Source organism: Centrocercus urophasianus, unplaced genomic scaffold (assembly GCF_019232065.1).
Source record: "Centrocercus urophasianus isolate 14NV4802_14NV808 unplaced genomic scaffold, USGS_Curo_1.0 seq_14, whole genome shotgun sequence".
In the NCBI taxonomy this organism is placed as follows: domain Eukaryota; kingdom Metazoa; phylum Chordata; class Aves; order Galliformes; family Phasianidae; genus Centrocercus; species Centrocercus urophasianus.
The window spans coordinates 50,995,092-51,015,769 of NW_024884586.1; the positions used below are offsets into that span (position 1 = coordinate 50,995,092).

At 47.2% G+C, this 20,678-nt stretch overlaps 1 protein-coding gene across 5 annotated transcripts in view; it reads right to left on the reverse strand.

The window, feature by feature from the left end:
• Window positions 1-20,678, reverse strand: part of MAP4K5 (mitogen-activated protein kinase kinase kinase kinase 5) — a 59,019-nt gene that overhangs the window by 31,977 nt on the left and 6,364 nt on the right. For all 5 annotated transcript variants that reach the window (XM_042814647.1, XM_042814645.1, XM_042814646.1 and 2 more), the window contains exon 2: window positions 9,292-9,349. In XM_042814647.1, the coding sequence (XP_042670581.1) occupies window positions 9,292-9,349 (58 nt within the window). The remainder of the gene's footprint in view (window positions 1-9,291; window positions 9,350-20,678) is intronic.

A 20,678-nucleotide genomic window follows, 5' to 3' on the forward strand; every position in this document is an offset into this window, starting at 1 on the left:
CTCTTTTATTGGAGCCCAGGAGATTTCTATGACTGGACAACTAGAAATGGGTTTAAATTGCCTTAACCTATAATCAGTGTAATGATGAAAAGTTTTTCCTTCCAAACGGACAATGAGACACTGAACTCAGTGTGTGGATGGAGATAACACTTGTGTGAAGCAACATACAGAAGATGACCTTTTCATTTGCAATTAGTAAATGGACGACCTATGCAAGAAATGGGGCAACCTACAAAAGAAGGAATTAAGAGGGATTTGGAAGGAGAGGTCCAGGCTTCATGTGAGCCAGAGCTGACAGAAAAGTAGCGAGCAGATGGAAAGAAGGAGACGTAAGCATGAGAAGAGTCTGGCCAAAATATGTCAAAAAAGATCCTGAAAGATCAGACTCAAAGATAGCAGAGAAGATGTATAGAGCTTCAAAGACGACAAGAATGAATTCAAAACAATGGAATTCAGAGTTTCCAGGCAGCTGGAGTATTAATCTTGGCAAGAGATGCTGGAATAGGGCAAAAATTGAATATCCTTGGATAGCACGAAAATAAAGACAACAGCAAGAGAAAGAATTTGTAGAAAATACTTCATCAAGAAGACAGCAAGATAAGAATCCTTAGTTCAAAGGTGATAATATATCCACAGAAAGAGATTTGCATCTGTTTTAGTCGTCAGAGATCTCCTGATGCTAAATAACACGGAATTGGAAAAATGTCCTTTCTGTCTACTCACATGTTTGCAATTACGGGCTGTGGGGCTGAGCAAAAGCGCAGTGCAGGGAGCTGCTGTAAATCACAGGCAGTGCAGTGACTCACCCCAGCGTGCTACTATCATGCAATTTTACCTCTCTAACGAGCCATGCAGGACACAATGCAGGGTTACAATGGAATATTCTCCTCTGGCCAGAGCCTGCAGTCCAAGCTGGGCTGCTGGGCACAAAGAGCTGCTTGTCCACCAACACAGCTGGTGGGGAGGAGGACTACAGGAACTTGTGGCTGCATCATCTTGCAGAGTAGCTGTTGGGTAAGATTTCAGAAGCTAAGCAAAGGTAAAGCCTGGTAAATTCATGATAAACCCGTATCTAAGCAGGAGATCATTGAGAAAACTGATGGCCCATTAACACTTGTAAATTCCCCTATTTGCAGACATTAGTTCTCACCTATGTGGAATTGGCACAATACCAGATGTCCCTCCTGGGCCCACACAGCCACTCTGCAGCATGACAAGGACTGCTGGCTCTGGTGCCTATCACACAGCATTATTCTGAGTGTGCCTAACCTTGGTGGCTTGCAAGCAAATTTACTCCTGGTCATACTGTCATGTGCTCCACCGGCTGCTCTGAGTGGCCCCATCCTGCAGGGTCACTGCTCACACCTCTCCTGGCTCAGCTGAGATTCACTTCACTGTCCAGAAGGCTCCCTGGGGAAGAAGCTATTGTTGTGTTTGGTTTATTCCACATTACTTCAGTGCTGCATCAAGGGATGACGTTGTGTGAGGGCAGGCAGCATCCAGGGCTCGCATGCAACTGGGAGGGGAGATCTGACTGCTCCTGGAGGCTCTGACAGTCACCAAAGGGTGGGACAGCAGCACTTACTGAGAGGCCAAATGTTGTGGCACCAGCCAGCCCTGAGCCACTGCTCCCAGCACACATGGGCAAACTCTGCTGTATGGCAAGCAGCAGGGTCAGGGCACAGACTCTGAGCATGAGCACTGCCCCTGTGCCCCTCTCCTTGCTTTCTTTACTGCCCCACAGACCTGCATTGCTGTATGCCAACCCTTTGGAAAACTGCAAAAAAAAAAATCCTATTAAAGTTTTACATCTTTAATAATAGCAGTACATTAAACGTCGCTCCAGCACCTGAGCTGTTTTATCCATACCTCTTTCCTTGGGATTAAACAAAACCTGCAGTCTGACATAAAGAATTTAAAGTCCCAAAACTTGAAGCTCAGAAACTTGATTCCAAGTAGGATACAACTATTTGGAAACAGTGAGCTTTCCACCAGCAGATTTCATGGCCAGGCATCTCAGCTGCCACGTGCTAACCGCCACCGGTCCTGATTATGTCAGCTGATACAAACATCACTGATGGCAGTGCAATGCCACAGCACTCCACAGCTTGGAGTGGCAGTTCTAATTCCACAACCAATTTCCCCCCGGATGTTTTGAGTGCTGCCCTCTCATTGTTGCTATTTTTCTTCCGTGCATTTTGTCAGATTAAGTGCACTCACAGTTGTGAGCAGCCCTTACCGAGCTGCCTTCACCACAGATGGCACACTCCCCATCACCTCCCCAACACGTGCAATTTCTCAGCGTCTCTCCTACTCACAGTAATGCCTCCTCTAGCCAAAATACTGGATATTATGAAACCTTTCTTCTCCAAAAGAGTGGTAATGCATTGCAATAGGCCGCCCAGGGAGGTGGTGGGTCACCATCCCTGGAGGTGTTAAGAGCCATGGAGATGTGGCACTGTGGGCAGTGATGGGATTAGTGCAGGTGGGGTGGGTTGGACTTGGTGACATTAGAAGTCTTTTCCAACCTTAATGATTCTATGACTCTGTGATCCTCCTGCTGGCCTTCATCATCCAAGTAACTGTTTCTGTGAACGAAAGCTTACAGTGCATGGGAACATGAACTCACACCCTCTGCACACATGTTATTTCTGAAAGGACAATAGCAGATTACAAATAACCAAGCAAAGCAAAATCAGTCCAGATTTCAAGAAGTTCCAAATAATTTAAATGCTGGGCACTCAATATTAGAAGACCACACTGTCTGCATTCTGCTTTGTGTGTGTTCCAGAGCAGCTGTGTGGGTCAGCAGCAGCACCCAGCAGTGCATGGTACAGCACAAGCAGCAGTGCTCAGCACTGAGCAGCTCTTGCATACTGGAAGATGCAGGCTTTCAGCTCAGGCAGATGCAACCAGCAAAGGAACACAGGAATGGGAATCGAGGGCTGCTGGCAATTCCTGACTCGGTCGCACCGGACACCATCCCAGGCCCAACCAGTGAAGATGGAAGAAATAACCAGAAGTTATTTCTGTATTTCTTCAAGCCCTGGAGCTTTCAACAACTGTTAACACCCACAGGCTTACTCAAACAAGCCTCAGGCTTGTTCTTCTCCATAGCTCACAGCATCCTTAGGGAACTTATTACATAAACTACATTGCAGCATTTCTCTCCTGCCCCGAAGGGCCTTGGAGCAACACCTGTGCTGCAAGCATCCCAAAAGGACAAAGCACAGCCACACCTGGCTCAGCCCTAAGGGCAGTGTGAACCATGAGATGCAAACCAAGTGTAACCAAGCAGAGCTGGCTGCAGATGTACTGAGCACAGCACTACACAATGCTGGGGGATTGTTTTCCCATGTCCAAATAGCTTTGGATGGTCCCAGGTTCAGATTGAGATCCAGCTTGAAACACATAACCGGCTACTTCTGGCCCTTAAGAAGATCTCACATGGAAAACAAATGTTGAACCAGATGAAAACCACTAACAAGACTCTTCTGCAATTGTAAACTAGAGATTACAACCAGCCTTAAAAGCGTGAAAGGTTTCTGAGGTCACTGTTTATCATCACAACTGTATTCACACCAGACATTCACTCATTTTAAAACATTTCATAACATTTTCCCAGGGAGAAAATTCGGTGGGGTAAAGCCACCCTGGCAAACAGCTATCTCTGTGTTGACTCCACTCTCGACTCATCTGCTAAACCCATAGAAGGAAGTGGCTTTAGTGTTTCAGATGGTTTTGGCTTTTACACTGCTGAGTACAGTTGGATTAGTTTCTGAAATAGAACTGGCTCCTAAATTATTTGAAGCATTTGTGCTCGGTGAATGCTGGGAAATGTCATTAGCGTGCCATAATACTTTTGCCTAATGCTCTCCAAAGTCTATGCCAAAAAAGTGAAAAACACTGTCTATTTTGATTCTAACAGCACAGCTTAAATAACTGGTAGCAGAATCAGTTACTGCCCAAAAACTCCAATAAACTGATGGCAGTAACCCTCAAAGCGGGGCTCATTTATGTGTCTGGAGAACAAAGGAAGGTGATTGCATATGAAATAAAATTCAGTCATGCTGGGGTCTCAGTTCTAAGCTGGAGTCTACCAACTCATTACCTGCAGCAGCAGATGAGGGATTAACAAGGAAAGGACACAGTCTGTTCTACTTTCTATTTCAGTGGCTTTGCTGGTCTCCCAGAACACTGCCATCTTGCTGCGTGCTGTTTCCTGCAGCTTTCATTCATCACATTTCTCACCTCCTGCAGGGCACTCCTTATTCCAGAGGCTTTTGCCTTCAGATTCCAACTGCCCCCGTGCACGTGTTAAACTTGCTTTGAGCCTGGAGCTTGTGTTTTTCCATCTGCAAATGAATTCCCACCTATGAAGCAGTCTGCTCCTCCCCTCCAGAAGATGCTGTAAATAACTCAAGAGGAGACACAGCCGTGCAGAAAAAGACCTGTACCTGGGGGTACTGGTAGATGGGAAGCTGGACACGAGCCAGCAATGAAAGCCAACTGTATCCTGGGCTGCATCCAAAGGCCAGCAGGGCAAGGGGGAGGATCCTGTCCTTCTACTCTGTGCTGACACCTCACCTGGAGCACTGCATCCAGATGGGGAGACCTCAGTACAGGAGAGATGTGGAGCTGTTGGAGTGCATCCAGAGGAGGGCCACAAAAACGGTCCCAGGGATGGAACACCTCTCCTACAGGACAGGCTGAGAGCTGGGGCTGTGCAGCATGGAGAAGAGAAGGCTCCAAGGGGATCCAAAGGGGAGCCACAGGAGAGAAGGGGACAGACTCTTTAGCAGGGAATGTGGGGACAGAACAAGGGGAAAGGGTTCCAAGCTCAAAGAGGGGAAATTCAGGTTGGATACAAGGAAGAAGTCTTTTGCAGTGAAGGTGGTGAGGCACCGAGCAGGCTGTCCAGTGATGTGGTGGATTCCCCATCCCTGGAGGCTTTCAAGGAAGGCTGGATCAGGCCCTGGGCAACCTGATCTGGCTGTGGTGTCCCTGTGCATTGCAGGACTAGATGGTCCTCAGAGTTCCCTTCCAACTCTAAGGATTCTATGATTCTGCTTACCTGGTGACTGATGTATGAAATGTATGAGCAGCTGTGCCACATGGTCTGGCAGCACCTCTGATAACAGCAGAGAGGAGCCCTCCCTTAGGGAGCCCCAAATGAGCAACACCTGACACTGACTCAACCCAAGACCTGATGGTGCTCTGCAAGCACAGCCCAACATCTCTAGTCCAAATGAGCCTGAGCATTGGCAACAAGGAGCTGCTGATTTTTATTTTTAATCTGGAAGGCTTCAAACAGCCATGTCCTCTTGTCCAGCAAAGACAGCAAGCTGCTATCATGGAGTTACAGAGGCAACAGACATCCAGAGTGCCGAACATCAATAAAGAAATGCTGTGAACCCTCCTCAGAAACAAAACAACCCCCTGGAGAGATCCCTGCCAAGAGGCTGTGGGTGTCCATGCTTTGGAGGGTGAGCAGGCTAGTAATGTTTTAAAGGGTATTTGAAAACACAAAGCAAAATGAAAACAGCTCTAGAAGAAATCACTTCTCCAGGGCAAATCGGACGAAGACATGATGAAACCTATAAAGATGTGGTCACTGATGCTAATTAGAATGGGGTTCTCAGCAGTGATAATTTGTGGCCAGAAACTCATGTTGTTCACTGTAACAAAACAATCCGAGGCAGGGATTGCTCAGCCTTCAAAGGGTCCTGCTTTCTCCAGCTCCAACAGCCTCACACGTCCTCTGCCTTCATCCTTCGCACACATCTGCTCGACTGAGGATTGAGGCCATGGAATCAAGCAGAATTACAAGCCAGCACTGCACTGAGTCCAATATGGGGCCTTCAGCCCGGTGTCCTGCTTCCAGCTGAGGATGCCAAGGAAGCACTGACAAATGGACCACACAGAGATGTCTGCCCTAACACTCCTGACCTCCAGAGTTATGGCTCAGAAAAATCTCTCAGTCAGAGATGGCATCTTTGTATTTAATAGCCCTTCATGTATTTTTTTCTCTTGTATGAATCTGTGCAGCTCTTCTTCACGCCTAGGTAAGCACAACTGAATACAATGAGGAGTTTCAGAGATGTGCAGAGTAAACCACACTTCCTTGTTGCTTGCAGCCTGCCACTGCTTGCTGCCACCAGCTCCAATCTGGTGTCACCCACATGCACACATCAGTGCAAAGAACATTGCCTCATGGGGATGAAGCAAGTATGGCCAAGACAACTGGCCTGAGCCATTAAACATAGTGCTTTTCAGTTCTGGAAAGCAGCCTCCAAACAAGGTGCTGTGTATAGCACCAAATACTCAGAGAAGACAGACAGCTCTGCTCCATCAGGCTGCCACCTCATGAGATCAAACAGCTGAGAGGACCTGAAACAGCTGAAGGAGTCAGTGAGTCGCAGAGGTGACACCAGCAGCAGCTGAGGCCACAACTGAGGTTTTGCCCACGGACCACCACTGTTGAGGTCAGACCACCAGGAATTCTGGTGTGGGTTCAGCAATGCAGGGCATCTATGCAATAGGAACTGAGCCACAGCCATCGACGTCTGCACCACGCTGAGTGCATGATGCTGAGTGCAGGGCAGACCTCAGCGACTCGTGCAGATGAGAGTTGCCATGGAGGTGGCACCGTCCTGGGGTCACTTTGTCACCAAGGAGGCCTGGCTGCTCTCTGCTTGTTTAGTCTGGTGGCACACGCCAATGGAAACTTCAAAAAGGAGAAAAAGCTGAAGAATCAAGCTGAGCCTTTCTTCTCATCTTTTCACTAGAATTTTTCAAATTCTTCCAGTTGGGAAAAAAAAAAGTTCAGATTTCAGGAACTTTTAACTGTTCAAAAAAAACCCAAACTGAAACAAAACAAAACCAACTTGGAAATGAGCAGCTCAGCTCACGGGAAATCTGACATCATCCAGACCAGAGCATCTTGGATGTGGGAAACCCCAAATTCTTTTGCCTGCAATCATTTTACCAAAGAGACCAACTATCACCAGGCAAAAGAGTCACTCTCATAGGATGTCTAAACCAATTCACATTTCATTTACATAAAAAGCAAAACATACACTGAACTTTCAGCAGGAATCAACAAAACGACCTTGGAACGCTTCAGTAGGGAATGCAGCATCCTGCAAGGAGAGAGAACTCAAATGCATGTTTTTATTGTCAGTAAGACAAAGATGGGTCTGAATTTGTCCCCTGTATCCCCTAACCACATGATACGTGAGGACTCATGCAGTAAATGGCACTGCAGTCTTCCCAATAATCTAGCTTGAGAGGGAGAAAATGGGGAGTGTGGTAAAGCCACCACAGCATCCAGTTTAGAAATGTTTCTAACTCTTATTTTGGTAAAAACTGCTCTGATGAGTTAACTCAGCCTCACACATAGGTGCCTGACCATTCCAAAATGGCTGCAATATGAAACAAACAAAAAAACCCAACAAAGCAGCCAACCATCCAAACAAACAAAACCAACAAACCCACATCCTAGTACATCAGAGATTCCACCCAGGACTGTTACCTTCAAGAAACATTAACAGATTTTCAGAAGCCTGAAAACAAAAAACCAAAACAAACAGCACAGATGCAAAGACCACGTTGCTCTTTTTCTTGAGCTCCTTCAGCTCACTTCTATAAGAGGTGCTCCAGCCCCCCAGGCATCTTCGTGGCCTCCTCTGCACCCACTCCAACAGCTTCACATCCCTTTTGCTGGGAGCCCTGGGCTTGGATGTGGTGCTCCAGATCCATAACTACTCAAGGACAACAGGCATGTTGGAAAATTTCAGTCCCTTAGACAATACTAAACTTTTATGAAAAGTGAATGCACTTTTTAAAAGCAGCTTTCGCTGAAACTTGACTGCTGAGATAAAAACTTAGAAATATCTGGTTGCTAAGATCAACTCTCTGATCACTATATATAATTTTGGTCATAGTCTTCAGTGGAAGACATTCTGGTGCTCAAGCTGGTCAGAACTCTTGGGTTGGCATACCAGATTTGATAGAAATCCAGTTGGAGAAACCACAAAGTACAACACCAGAAGACTCTGTGTTTATGTATCCATGCCTCCCTAACCAAGTGAGTGAACAGAACCAAGTAACCACAAACAAACAGGAGAATGCATCTTCCTGAGCAAGAAACAGGAATATATCAACACGGCAAGATCCTCATCAAAATGACAGTCTTTAATCTGTCCAGTCAAGATGTTGGCTGTGCAGTGAGAGGCTTCAGAGCTGGTCTTCAAAATCTTCACTGCCCAAAGAGAGGCTGGCAGGGACTCTGATGGCCTCCACTACAGCCTTTTGCTCCAAGCAGGGCTCACTGCAGTCAGGTCGCGTTGCTCATGGCCTTGTTCCAGTTAACTCCCAGGAGTCTCCCAGGATGGAGATCCCCCCATCACTTCCTTGACATTCTCCTTACGAAGAGTTTTTCCCATTTCCAACTGGAATCTCTCTTGCCATAGCCTGTGCCTACTGGCCCCCAAACCTTTGCTGGGCTCCCCACTCTGCACATCTGCAGTGGAAGATGGTGTTCAGACTCCTCTTCAGCCTTCCTGCCTCCAGAACAAAAAGCTCAGTTCCACCAGTCGTGTCCTTCCAGATTTTCCTCTTTTCCTGCCTGTGTTCATTCCCTGTAGCACTCCAGTCACAGAAGTTAACCCCCCACATCTCCATAAACCCTGCTACTTCCTAGCGCAGTGACCATACATAAACCTCCAGTGTCCCTTAATCTCTCCACACACTACAGGTGATAGTGAACACTGGGACAGCTCACGTTCACAGAGCCCTCATCCCCTGTCCCCAAGAGCCAGGACTCCAAACATACAGCACAGGAGTTCAGTGGAGACACTAAGGAGGCAAGGAGATGCAGAGGAGGGATACACTAAAGAGGGATGTGAAAGGTATTCCAGAAGGCACTGATTTTCCCAACACACCTTTGGTGAGCACTGGTACCATTGCTTCGTCCTCTCCCCATTTTGATTCTCAAAGCTCCCCACTCTTTCACAATCTACCATCTGTCCTGAATCTACTGCAACACGCTGGAACTGCAGCATTTTTTTTTATGAAACAACAAGTAAGGCAGATAAGAACGAACAAGGAAATCGTGAGCAGGATATAGCCAAAAGCAATGGTACATCCTGTAGAGCTTCCTGTCATCTAACCACTGAAACAGCAAAAATAAACCCACTTCTTTTGTCTGGAGCTTTGCAGCCATGAAAATCAACATGTGTAAAAACTGAAACTGCAATCCAAAAACATAGAAAAGAATGCAAAACTTACCAGGCTCTAACTTGATTATTTTTACAGCAGCCAGTTCTCCAGTATGAAGATTTCTAGCCTGAAATAAGAGAGTTAAGACACATTCAATTATGCTGCAACGGCATCTCAGAGAGTTTTACAAGATATGCTGGATGCAATGTGTTACAAATAGTGCACAACGCAATCAGCTGCAAGCAACCTGGGTGAGGATTATCTGGGCTTGGTATTAGCACTGCAACAACCTAGTTGGAAATCTGAAGTGTTAGCAGCAGTTCCTTCTAGACCTTCTAAAACCAAACAGCTTTTCATCAGCAAACAAGGTGCAATCAAAACACCACTGTAAGGGCTGTTCAAACTGAGAAGTGCCCGCAGCTGATGCAGACTGGAGTGATGCAAAAGACTGTGCTGCACTGCGGGCTGCCAGAGCATGCTGAACTGCACCCACCCACCTCATGGTGGGAAACCTCTGTGTGCTCTGAAAGTGGAACTGATAGGCAGAAGAGAGAAGCTCTGCAGATGCAGCATGTTTCGTGGGAACTACTGGACTCTGAAACTCCTTCCAGCAGACCCTGGCTGACTGGTGTGGTCCTCACATTCCTCCACTGTTTACTATGAGAGTGGTGAGGTGCTGGAACAGCTGCCCAGAGAGGCTGTGATGCCCCGTCCATCCCTGGAGGTGTTGAAGGCCAGGTTGGATGGGGCCCTGGGCAGCCTGGGCTGCTGTGAAATGGGGAGGTTGGTGGCCCTGCATGGCACAGGGGGGTTGGAGCTTCGTGATCCTTGAGGTCCTTCCAACCCAGGCCGTTCTGTGGTTCTGTGAATGGAGCTCCAATCCAACCTTCCCACCATACCTGGAAGGAGTCCTCCTGTAAAATTCCCACTGAGAACTCAGCGCTGGAAGACAATGTTACAGGAACCTTAGATCTGGAAAGTTGTATGAGGGGATCTCATTAATGCTGTTAACTCTGGTAAAACGAGCTCTAAATCACCCAGGCACCATCACCAGAGCTAAGCTATATTATTTTTGACACACAACCTAATCCAATTAGGGACTGTGGCATTCCCTTTTTGCTGAGCATCCAGAAGTTAATGCCTTTTGACTCTGTGAGAGAAGTTCAACATCTTCTGAACACATAAAATAGGGCAAAAGGTTAAAATTGTAGAAAATCTGAGGAAAACTGGGCCAGCTGAAATTGATTGGTAAGTATTCAGGATAAGGATGCAAAGGAAAGTTGCCCAAGGGCTGAGCTGGAGAAAGCCACTGCAGAACATGACGTTCTTCTCTTGCTTATGGACAAGAAGTCTTCATTTAGCAATAGGTAGAGCAAGGACTTAAAACATGAATCCCTCAACTGTGTCAACGCTTAGTCAAGCTTCCAAATCAAGCTTTCCTACTACTGGGAAAAAAAAAGCCAGCAATAATTGGCCCATTCAAAGTCCCATAGTGTTCAGGTAAGTGCCATCTGTCAGCATGCAGGGTAGGAACACTCTCAAGTGTGACTCAACCGAAAACAAAGCAAACCTGAACAACCATGCAACAGAACCAACTAATGTACGCAAATCACTGAACAGAGCTATGGCTGGCTGCTAACCACAAAGGAAACCCCTGCCACTTCTTTAAGTACCTTCTGACTAGAAATGCTCAGCAGACTGCAGCAAAATCATTTGCATTCATCAACATCCTGATGAAGCACATCAGGGACCTTTTTGGTACTCTTACACCAAACTGTTACAAAACACAGAGGTGCCTGTAAGAATGTGAGGCTCCCACTGAAGTCAGGAAACCTCAACTATCCATCCTTCTATCCAAAACCAGCCAAGCTGTCCAGATAAAGGAGACCGAACTGCACTGTGTACAGAAGATCACCTTCATCTCTGAAACACACAGAAGACTGTATTCTTTCCTGATATTCCCATCACTGTTCCTGTTATGCCAAAGCCTGAAAGAATAGCTGCAGGCTGCCAAAGGTACACACACTGCTCGGCTGGGGTGCAAAGGTCCGGGCCAGAGCTCAGTGCATTGCTGGCTCTCAGCTCCCACACTGCACAGGCCACACAGCTTCACCCAAGAACATCCTGCTGCCATCCTGCATTACCATCATGTTTTCGGCAAAGCCCCAAAGTGGAACGTTTTGGTTTTTAGCCATCAACCTTTGCCTGATGGCATGGAAAGTTTTTTACCAGGTTGGTATTTATGGACTGAACATATTGAGCTGTCTGTATCAGTCACCCTAAAACAGGTTTCCTGGTCCTACAATTTCATCTTCCATCTCAATACTTTTTTGAATTGACACCAGGATCACACACACTATTTAAACCATATCATGCCAGCACCAAAGGCAAAAATACTAAGCATTCCCTCACGCTCAGCATCACAGATTCCCAGCATGGCTGTGATTGGAGGTTCTGCTGGAACCCTCTGGTCCCACTCTGTCCCAGCAGGGACACCCAGAGCTGGTGCCCAGAGCACCTGGGGCTACTGGAGGTTCCCAAGGAGGAGACCCCACAGCCTCTGCATCAGTGCTCCGTCACAGCCCAGCACAGAAATGCTTCTGATGGTCAGAGGAAGCCTCCCGTGCTCCAGTTTGTGCCCATCGCCCCTTGTCCTGGCTGCATCCTCTCTGCACCCCCGTTCAGGTGGGGACCCCCTCCTCAGCTCCAGGCTGAGCAGCCCCAGCTCTCGGCCCTCCTCACAGCAGAGCTGTTTCAGGCCCTGCAGCACCTCCCTAGCCTTATGCTGGGCTCTCTCCACTATGCCTGGGCCTCTCCTCTACTGAGGGCCCAGCACCCCACGTGCAGCCTCACCAGCGCTGAGCAGGGGCGAGGACCCCCTCCCTTGACCTGCCCACAATACTTTGCCTAAGGCAGCGCAGGACACCAACAGCCCTCTGAGCAGCAAAGGCCGAGCAGCTTGTTGGGCTGCTCACAGATACTAGAACTGCATCAGATCTTCTGTCTGGAGGGTCAGTTGCAGGCATTCAGCAAGCTTCCCAGGAAAGCCACCCACCCCTAAGTGCAACTATCAGCTTTTATCCCTCCTACAACGGCACCCACTTTACATACGTACCTACACCTCTGTCTGTTGCCACCTCTTGCTTTTTCAGCCTTTCTACTCTTTACCTTTCTGTCAGCTGAAAACTTCATCAGTAATGAATGGCGGTTATCTCACATATCATGAAAAACAAAAGAGGGTGAAGGCTAAAAACTGCTTCCCCGTGGTACACAGTTTGCATTGCAGGGCTATGTTAAAAAGGACGGTGCAGTACTGAGGGAGTCAGCCTTTGTGAGCCAATCCTGACGTTTTACCAAACATGAAATCTGACAGAACTCACCCATTTCTTACAATAGTTCTTACAGCCAGTACTGACGCTGCAGGCTAAGAGACCACAGCCTGGCCGTGGCCCAGCTCCCTCCTGTGCTGGAGCCCACATCCCCGTCAGCTCCCTGCCGCGCTTCCCACGCCACAGAAGAACAGCCCGACTTCCCCGACAGATTGCAGAAGGAAGCCAGAGCCTCTGCTGCCTGCTAGCACTGATCCTGTTCTATTTTGTGAGACTCAAAACTAAAAATTATGTTCTACATTGCTTAGAGTGAAAATTAAAATTATGGGATTTTGGCAGAATGATTGCAAAGTTACAGAAGGAAGTTTGACTGACACAAGAATGGGACAAGAATGAGGGCATGTTTGAATGGGGTGAGCCACAGAATTAACCTCTGAATCACAGAATTGTTAAAGTTGGCCTTATTTAGCTCTACATCATATACAGCGTGGATGTAGTGAAAGAAGGGCTGGGTGGTTATTTGGTCACCCCCTTTCCTGGCTATGGGAGGAGTGACAGCACCCCAATGAACACAGCTCTTCCAGAATAATTTACCAGCTACATTCTAATCCTACAGAACAAGAGAGCCTGTGTTCAAGATAAAATACAACGACTGCTTTTTTTTTCTCCTCCCCCCCTCCGCCCCAATGTCCCACTACAGGACAAACCCAGGCACAGCACAAGCTGTGCGTCCCAACGGCAAACTCAAAGTGAAGAGTTGCAGCACCAGGAGGGCTGGGGGTTTGGGCAGACAAAAGCAGGAGAACTGCTTTATGGGCACATTTGAAGTTCAGCTTTGTGTGCTCAGCCTCCTTTATGGAATCACAGAATTGCTCACGTTGGAAAAGACCTTAAAGATCATCAAGTCCAACCACTAATCAAGTACAACCATACTACTGCCAGGGAGGTGGTGGAGTCTCCTTCTCTGGAGATGTTCAAGACCTGCCTGGATGCCTACCTGTGCGACCTGCTGTAGGGAACCTGCTTTGGCAGGGGGTTGGACTCGATGATCTCTGGAGGTCCCTTCCAACCCCTACAGTTCTGTGATTCTGTGATACTCTACCACTATCCTTGTCCAGCTGCTTTCTTCTTCAACACTGAGGAAAAGAAGGGCAAGATTTGGACGCCAATACCACAACTTCCAAATCACTGTCTTCAATTTCCACAGTGAAATATCCCCCTCATGCCTATGCCTGTGTCTGATCTCCAGGCTTGGATCAACCCTCCAGATCACCAGCAGATTCATTTGTTCAACCGAGGCTTCGTTTAATCTAATCAGAACTGCAGCTCCTGTGGCAACCCTCCCACACAGCCCCACGTTATTCATTCCTTGCCAAGCTCCGCTCATCAGTGACCACGATGCTTCTCTGTCTCATCTGCTGCTTGCTTTTTCTCCACCTCCCAAAGGTCCCCTGACTTCCAGCCACTGAAATGGAGGTTCAGTCATTTGCCTTCTAGTTTCTGACTTCTGATTCTTCGCAACTCTTAACTTGCTCTGTCCTGTTCTGAAATTCCCAGCACAGATAATGGGAACAGCTTCCTTTCTAAAACATGTAACTCCAGAGCTCCTCACAAAACCTTTAAAAGCAAAACGAAGTTAATTTGCTGTGCCAGTCTAGAATTGCTATCCTTCCCAAGAGAAGGACACTGAAACCTTTTATAGCATCACGCCTTAGCAAAGCACATTTGTAGAAGGAACCAAACTCTCTGAAAGCTCTGAGAAAACAACCCTTGAACGTCTGCAGCTAAAGGTTAATAGGGGCACAGAGACCAGCCATGGCAGCTCATGGCTGCAAAGAAAACAAGCGGCTCCCAATCCCCCCACATAAGCCCTGGCCTCGGGGTCAGGACAGAGCAAAAGCCAAAGGGTCACCTCCTCGGGCTGCAGGCTGACTGCTGAGCTCTGCCTGCTCTGCAGCCTAAACCAGCAGGTGCTGATACAGCTCAGATGAACTGAGCACGTTCCAGCCCCTGTCCCAACACCAGCCATCACGCCCTATAAGCACCCACTGCCCACCTTTCCAGATGTGGTATATGACTGACCTATATTCCTCACATTCCCCTGTACCAACCTCCTACCTAGCAGCATGTACCAAGCTCACCTAGACGTGACTGCCAGACAATCCTATGAGTATTTTTGTTTGTTTGATCTAAAATAAACAAACCCGACCCCATCACATAAACAAATCCTTCATCCCAAGCAAACCCACAGAGTGCTGGGCTGAATAAAGGCCCTTCTGCTCAGCACTGAGAGCATCTCCACAACAGACACCAAACATCTTCCCCTTCACGCAGCTCCAGCTCTGCAGGAATTTAAGAAGTGTGATAGGACAGCTATAAGGAACGGAGCGTAACTGGGATGAGTCTACAAAATCCTAAAGCAGATCTTACTGTGTGGGATTAGATTTGTGCCAGACACAACAAGCACATTTGCCACCCCGAGTCCCCGCAGTGCTCTGTTAATCTCTGCAGGTGTGCCAAGGCAGCTCACCTGTAAAGCAGACATCAATCTAATCTGAGCAGTTACAAAATAATACCTAAGAGCACCTTCTTATTTTCAGAGCTCTTTCTCTTTTAGGAGGCAGAAACAGCCAGAAGGCAATTGTTCACTCTGCAATTTTCCAGCTGGATCTTTAATTGAGAGCCGTACCAGGCTCTTCTATGGGGAGAAGGCACAGAGGCTTTCAGAAGCCACTTCCCTAACAGAGACTTCACAGATTCAGCACCCTGAAAGAGATCCATCTCTCACAGCCATCACCACAGCACTTTCCAGAATAAACTAAGGACAAAGATTCACATGCTAATTTTACTTGTGTCAGCGAGTTCACACTGCAGCAGCACTACCAGCACAGCCATCCATTTTCTTCTGCCAAAGAGCAGTCAGGCACTGGAATGGGCTGCCAGGAAGGTGGTGGGCATCCCTGGAGGTGTTCAAGATACATTCAGGTGTTGTACTGAGGGACATGGTTTGATGGGACAAGGGGAATGGTTTTAAAGTGAGACGGGGGAGGTTTGGGTTGGATATGAGGAGGAAGTTTTTGAGCCAGAGGGTGGTGAGGCACTGGCACAGGTTGCCCAAGGAGGCTGTGGATGCCCCATCCCTGCAGGCATTCAAGGCCAGGCTGGATGTGGCTCTGGGCAACCTGGGCTGCTGGTTGGCGACCTGCACACAGCAGGGGGTTGGAGCTGGATGAGCACTGTGCTCCTGTGCAACCCAGGCTGTTCTGTGATTCCATGATTTGGTGGGGAACTACTGGTGGTAGGGGACCAGTTTGACTGATGACCTTGGGGGTCATTTTCAACCTTTGTGATTCTACGGTTTTGTGACTACAGACACTTTCCTACTCAAGGCCATAAAGGATTGAAGGCTCATTAACGTTAGGCCAACTCCTTTTATTCCTGCAGAGCAAACAGGCCCAGGATGCGTACCAGCAAACTGTCTCTCCAGCTCTGCCACAGACCTCAGCAGCCACAAAACATTCAATTCCCATTCCTACCAATCACTGCTGAAGGACAAAGACCGATGGCAATGTGGGTAACAACAGCACCAAAGCAAAGCTCAGTGCACATCTCAGCAGCATTCAGCAGAAAAAAAGTAACGCTGTATGCTTCCAAGTTGGTCATTCTCCTTGTGATCCTCCTATGAAATCTTGGCAAACCATTGTTTGCAAATATTTGGCGCAATCCTTCCAAAATTGAAAGGCTAAAGCTAGAAATAGACCCCGACCACAAAAGTGCTATTTAGCAACTAATGCAGCACAAGAGATACAAAACAAATACCACATGAGAGGAAAAAAACAAACAAAAAAAAAAGCCAAATTTTGATGCAGCTGGAGCAAAAGTAAAATAACAAAAGCAACTTCTCAAGTCACAACAGCGTGAGTAAGACTGTTTTGGGAAGCTAATAGAAATAGCTCACCCTCCTGCAGAACAGCACACATGTGTGAGCACATAAGGTGCCACAAACCAAAGCATGTCCATGAAGCTGTGGACATGCTTAGAACTGAGCACACATGGCTGACAGCTTGAATGGCTGGGGTGTAATTAGGGGGAAGTTATGAATAGATAAATAATAAATAAAGATATGTTTGAACGTATTATTAAAGCACGCACGGAAATGGAAGTTAAAAGGGTTTCTTACATAAAAGGGTTATAAAAGGGTTGAAAGCACGTATCAAGATACAGGAAAAAAAATCCCCTCCACTTTAATGGATTATAAATTCAAGTAACATTAAAAGACTGCACATCTTATAGCTGCAAGGGCATTTATCCACTCCTCAGAGACGGAAGAACTCAGGACGTGCAATCCAAAATACCTGAAGGAGAGCAAGAGAGGAATCAGGGAGTTGAACTAATGGAGCACCCAGCCTCTCAGCACCACGAACCCCACCTCATACATCAGAAACACACCAATATCATCTGTTAGATAGACACCTGCATCGTTTGTGTCAGGGAAGCTCCGAGGAATGTCCAACAATTCGCACATAGCAAGGACAGAACTGCCAAGCATTACTCAAGAAATCAATGATTCCGGTCCAAAGTTCTTGACTGTGCTTTCCCATCAAAAATAAAGCAACAAATCCCAAACACGTGCTTTCTAGACTAGGAGGAAAGCATGGCTTTGAAGCAGAAAGCAAGCTGCAAGCCATTTCCACTCTTCTTCAGGACCAAGCCTTCTGAAGCACAGTACAAATCCTCACTGCTTCCTTTTCCTTATTGTCATTTATCTGACAGAACGTAGAGCAATGCAGGCGAAAAACACAGATTTCAGCAGCAAAATCCAATGCTAGCATCGTTATCCTGTGAGTGCCTCCTTAAATTTCAATTCCTCAAAGATACACCAACAGTGAGAGAACCAGGAGGAACCAAACAAAATTGGCTGTGTGAAGGAGACAGGTCTGGGTGTTTTGTGTGGTGTCGTCAGTAAATAAAACAGTGACCAGAATGGAGGGAATGAATGAAAAACAAGTTATGTAAAGCAAAGAAGATAAAACAAGGTAGAAGAAAGGTTAAGTACAAAATATGTCTTGTACTTACATTGAGTGCAGAGAGGAAATATGATCAGTAATAAAGTGGAAGTGTATCTTTCTGGATTTCACAGCTGCCTCACCCCCTCACACCTTATTTTAACCCAACAGGAGGGGTTTGGTGCTTGTTTGGGGTTTTTTTTTTTTTCATTTTTCAAGTTTTAAGTTGCTTCCTTGACTTGGACTCATCCCCTCATGCAAATGGAGCAACCAGAAAAGAAGAAACGAGCATTTTTGACAGCTTATTCTACAGCTGTCAAACCCTGGTTTCACTTCAGCAGCCTTGTTCCAACCCACCAGGCCGCTGACCTCCCCAGCTCACTTGCTCTTTAAAGCATGGACAGAAAATAACGTGCATGCTATGGAAGTTATAATATCACAGTAAACTAGGCCTTGTGATTGAATTTGTATTTAAAAGGAAGAATGTCTCCCCGATTTTAATGCAGTTGAAAACATTTTCCACCTTGTCATTCCTCTTTGTTTTGTTACATACGCAAAATTTCCTCTTAGCATGAAGTTCCCAGGATATCCCCAGTTGGAAGGGACATCACACAGGGATCAGCCCAGCTCCTGAGTTACTGCATCTCAGCACTAACTCAGCTGCCACCAACATGCATCCTCAGCATCCTTCTTGTCCTCTGAACACTGTGATGGAGGCTGACGATCCACACGCCTGCTCAGTGGAAGGAACAAGATAAGATCCTCACGAAGCTACAGCAACAAAAACCAAAAAGCAGACCTGTAAATCAAAACAGATCCCAGCCTTAAGCAGAAAGCCAAAGCTGTCACATGTAATACTACACTTGCTATAAGGTATCCTGAAGACATGATGTACCCTGCGAGTGTATTCCACCTCAGGAAGTTTAAGATAGCATAACTGCCCTTCTGTGCACAAAGCCACTGGAGACTGAACTCGCACAGCCAAAGGGCAACCACACAGGGATCACATGCAGATTCCACTTTGGGCTGCCCTCGGCCAAAGAAAACGATGCACATGGGTGAAGCAATGAAATCAGAAACCATGAGAGAGTAGGAGGGCCAAAGCTGTCACGTCTAGATGAACTCAGCGCCCACTGAGACGGCGCTGCATCGGAGCTGTCGAGGACACAGCTGGCCTCACACCTCCCCATGGCAAACCCAGCGCCTGGCTGACATGCAGCATTCCCTGCTGGCTGCAGGAAGCACTGAGGCTCCTAGAAATAGAGGCAGCAGCTGCTTCATCTCCCTCCCAAGTTCATCATTTTGTCGTTTCATGGAGAAAAGCCACAGCCCGCTGCTCTCCTCCTCCCAAACTCAACCCCCAGAAGTGACCTTTGCTGCCCAACCAGCCCAGCCCATCTCAGGACATCTCGGTCTATGAGCTGGACAAACCTCAGAATTTGCAGAATGAGAAAGAGACAACGTTTCTGTTTCTGACCCTAAAAAGGCCATCAGTTGTGGCTGCTGAAGTGACAGCAGACGATGAAGCTCAAACTGCCCTCTCCATCCTCAGAGCTCTGCCCCCAGTTTGGCACTGGGAGGAAAAGTGAAACCAGGCTCTGTAGACAGGAAATGTTTGGCAAAGTTTTAAAGGCACGATGATAATTAGAAGTGTACTCGATTGCTCCTGCAGTGACTTATGCCTCTTCACAATGATCCAAGCAGTTGACTGTCAGAACTCAAGCACTGCTTTGAATTTCAACACCGACATGCCCAAACCTCTGATTTGGATTCCTCCAAGGCCAGGCTGGATGTGGCTCTGGGCAGCCTGGTCTGCTGGTTGGCAGCCCTGCACACAGCAGGGGCTTGAAACTAGATGAGCACTGTGGTCCTTTTCAACCCAGGCCATTCTAGGATTCATGCTGACCAGGTATTTCGGCTATGCAGACACGCTCAGCACACCCAGGAAGCCCTCAGGAAGTGCTGATACGACAGAAGTGATGCCCACAACACACAGTCTGGTTCAGCTGCCTCCCTTCACAGTACCCTGCTGTTATCCTCATCCCAGCAATGGAAATTGCCCTCTTAATACAGGCAGTATTTCACATGCTTCTTCAAAAGAAAAAGGCATCTCAGATAGCTTAAATTGAGTCCTACCCCCCTCTGAGAGCCCAGCATGTACTGTGAGCAACACAACAAACACTCTCCCTTTTACCCCCTGCAGGCTAAACTCATCACAAGAAAAAATTTCAATTACTGCTGTTTTCACACCCTCCATAAACACAGCACAAATACCTGACGCTCACGCTTTAACACTTTACCATTTATCTTCCATCAAGATTAACGACTGCATCCTCGGGAGGTCATCATTCATCTCTTATCTTGCACGTCCACATATTAAACAGCAAGTGAAGGCAAATGGAACACTGTTCTCTATCAGCAAGCAGCCATACTTGCAGATGAGAGCAGAACAAAACCACTGCTCCAGCTTCTTCGAGCAGATCGTCAAATTCCAGTCAATATTTGGCTTTACCATCTCTCAGCCTTTGCTGTTCCTTCTCACTGACCCTGGAGGTAACTGCACAGTGTACAGCTTGGCATGCACAGCGCCCCTTGGGCAGCGTGCTGCTGAAAAACACCAAACACACAACTCCAGATACTCTAAGTAGGGCATGAATGTGATAAATGGATAAACCATCCAGAGTAAGTTCATCTGTTCTGCGCCTAATTAGAAAGGGAGCAAGCCATCAAACAACCTCTTGGCAGAGATAGCCACAATTTATCTCTTTAGCACATACAGCCAGAATAAACTTGAATATACTTAACTTACATCTGAACACACATTTCTGCATTTCTACTTAGGGGGAAGAAACAATGCCTTTAATGCTGCACGAGAAAGCAAGTTCAAGGAGGTAACATCAATAAAGACAACAGAGCCCTGCAAAGACCTCCTCTCTTCAGCAGCTGCCTCGCTGGAGCACCTCAATGCTCACATCTCAACAAGTCCAAATCTAGCTGTGTACAGCTGAAAATGTGCTTCATGCAAGCAGAGAGAAAACATCAGCCTTCTCTCCAGAGCCCCACTCCCACCTTTTTAATGCTTCTGTGAGGACAAGTCTCCTTTGGAGCCTTTTGCCTGGGA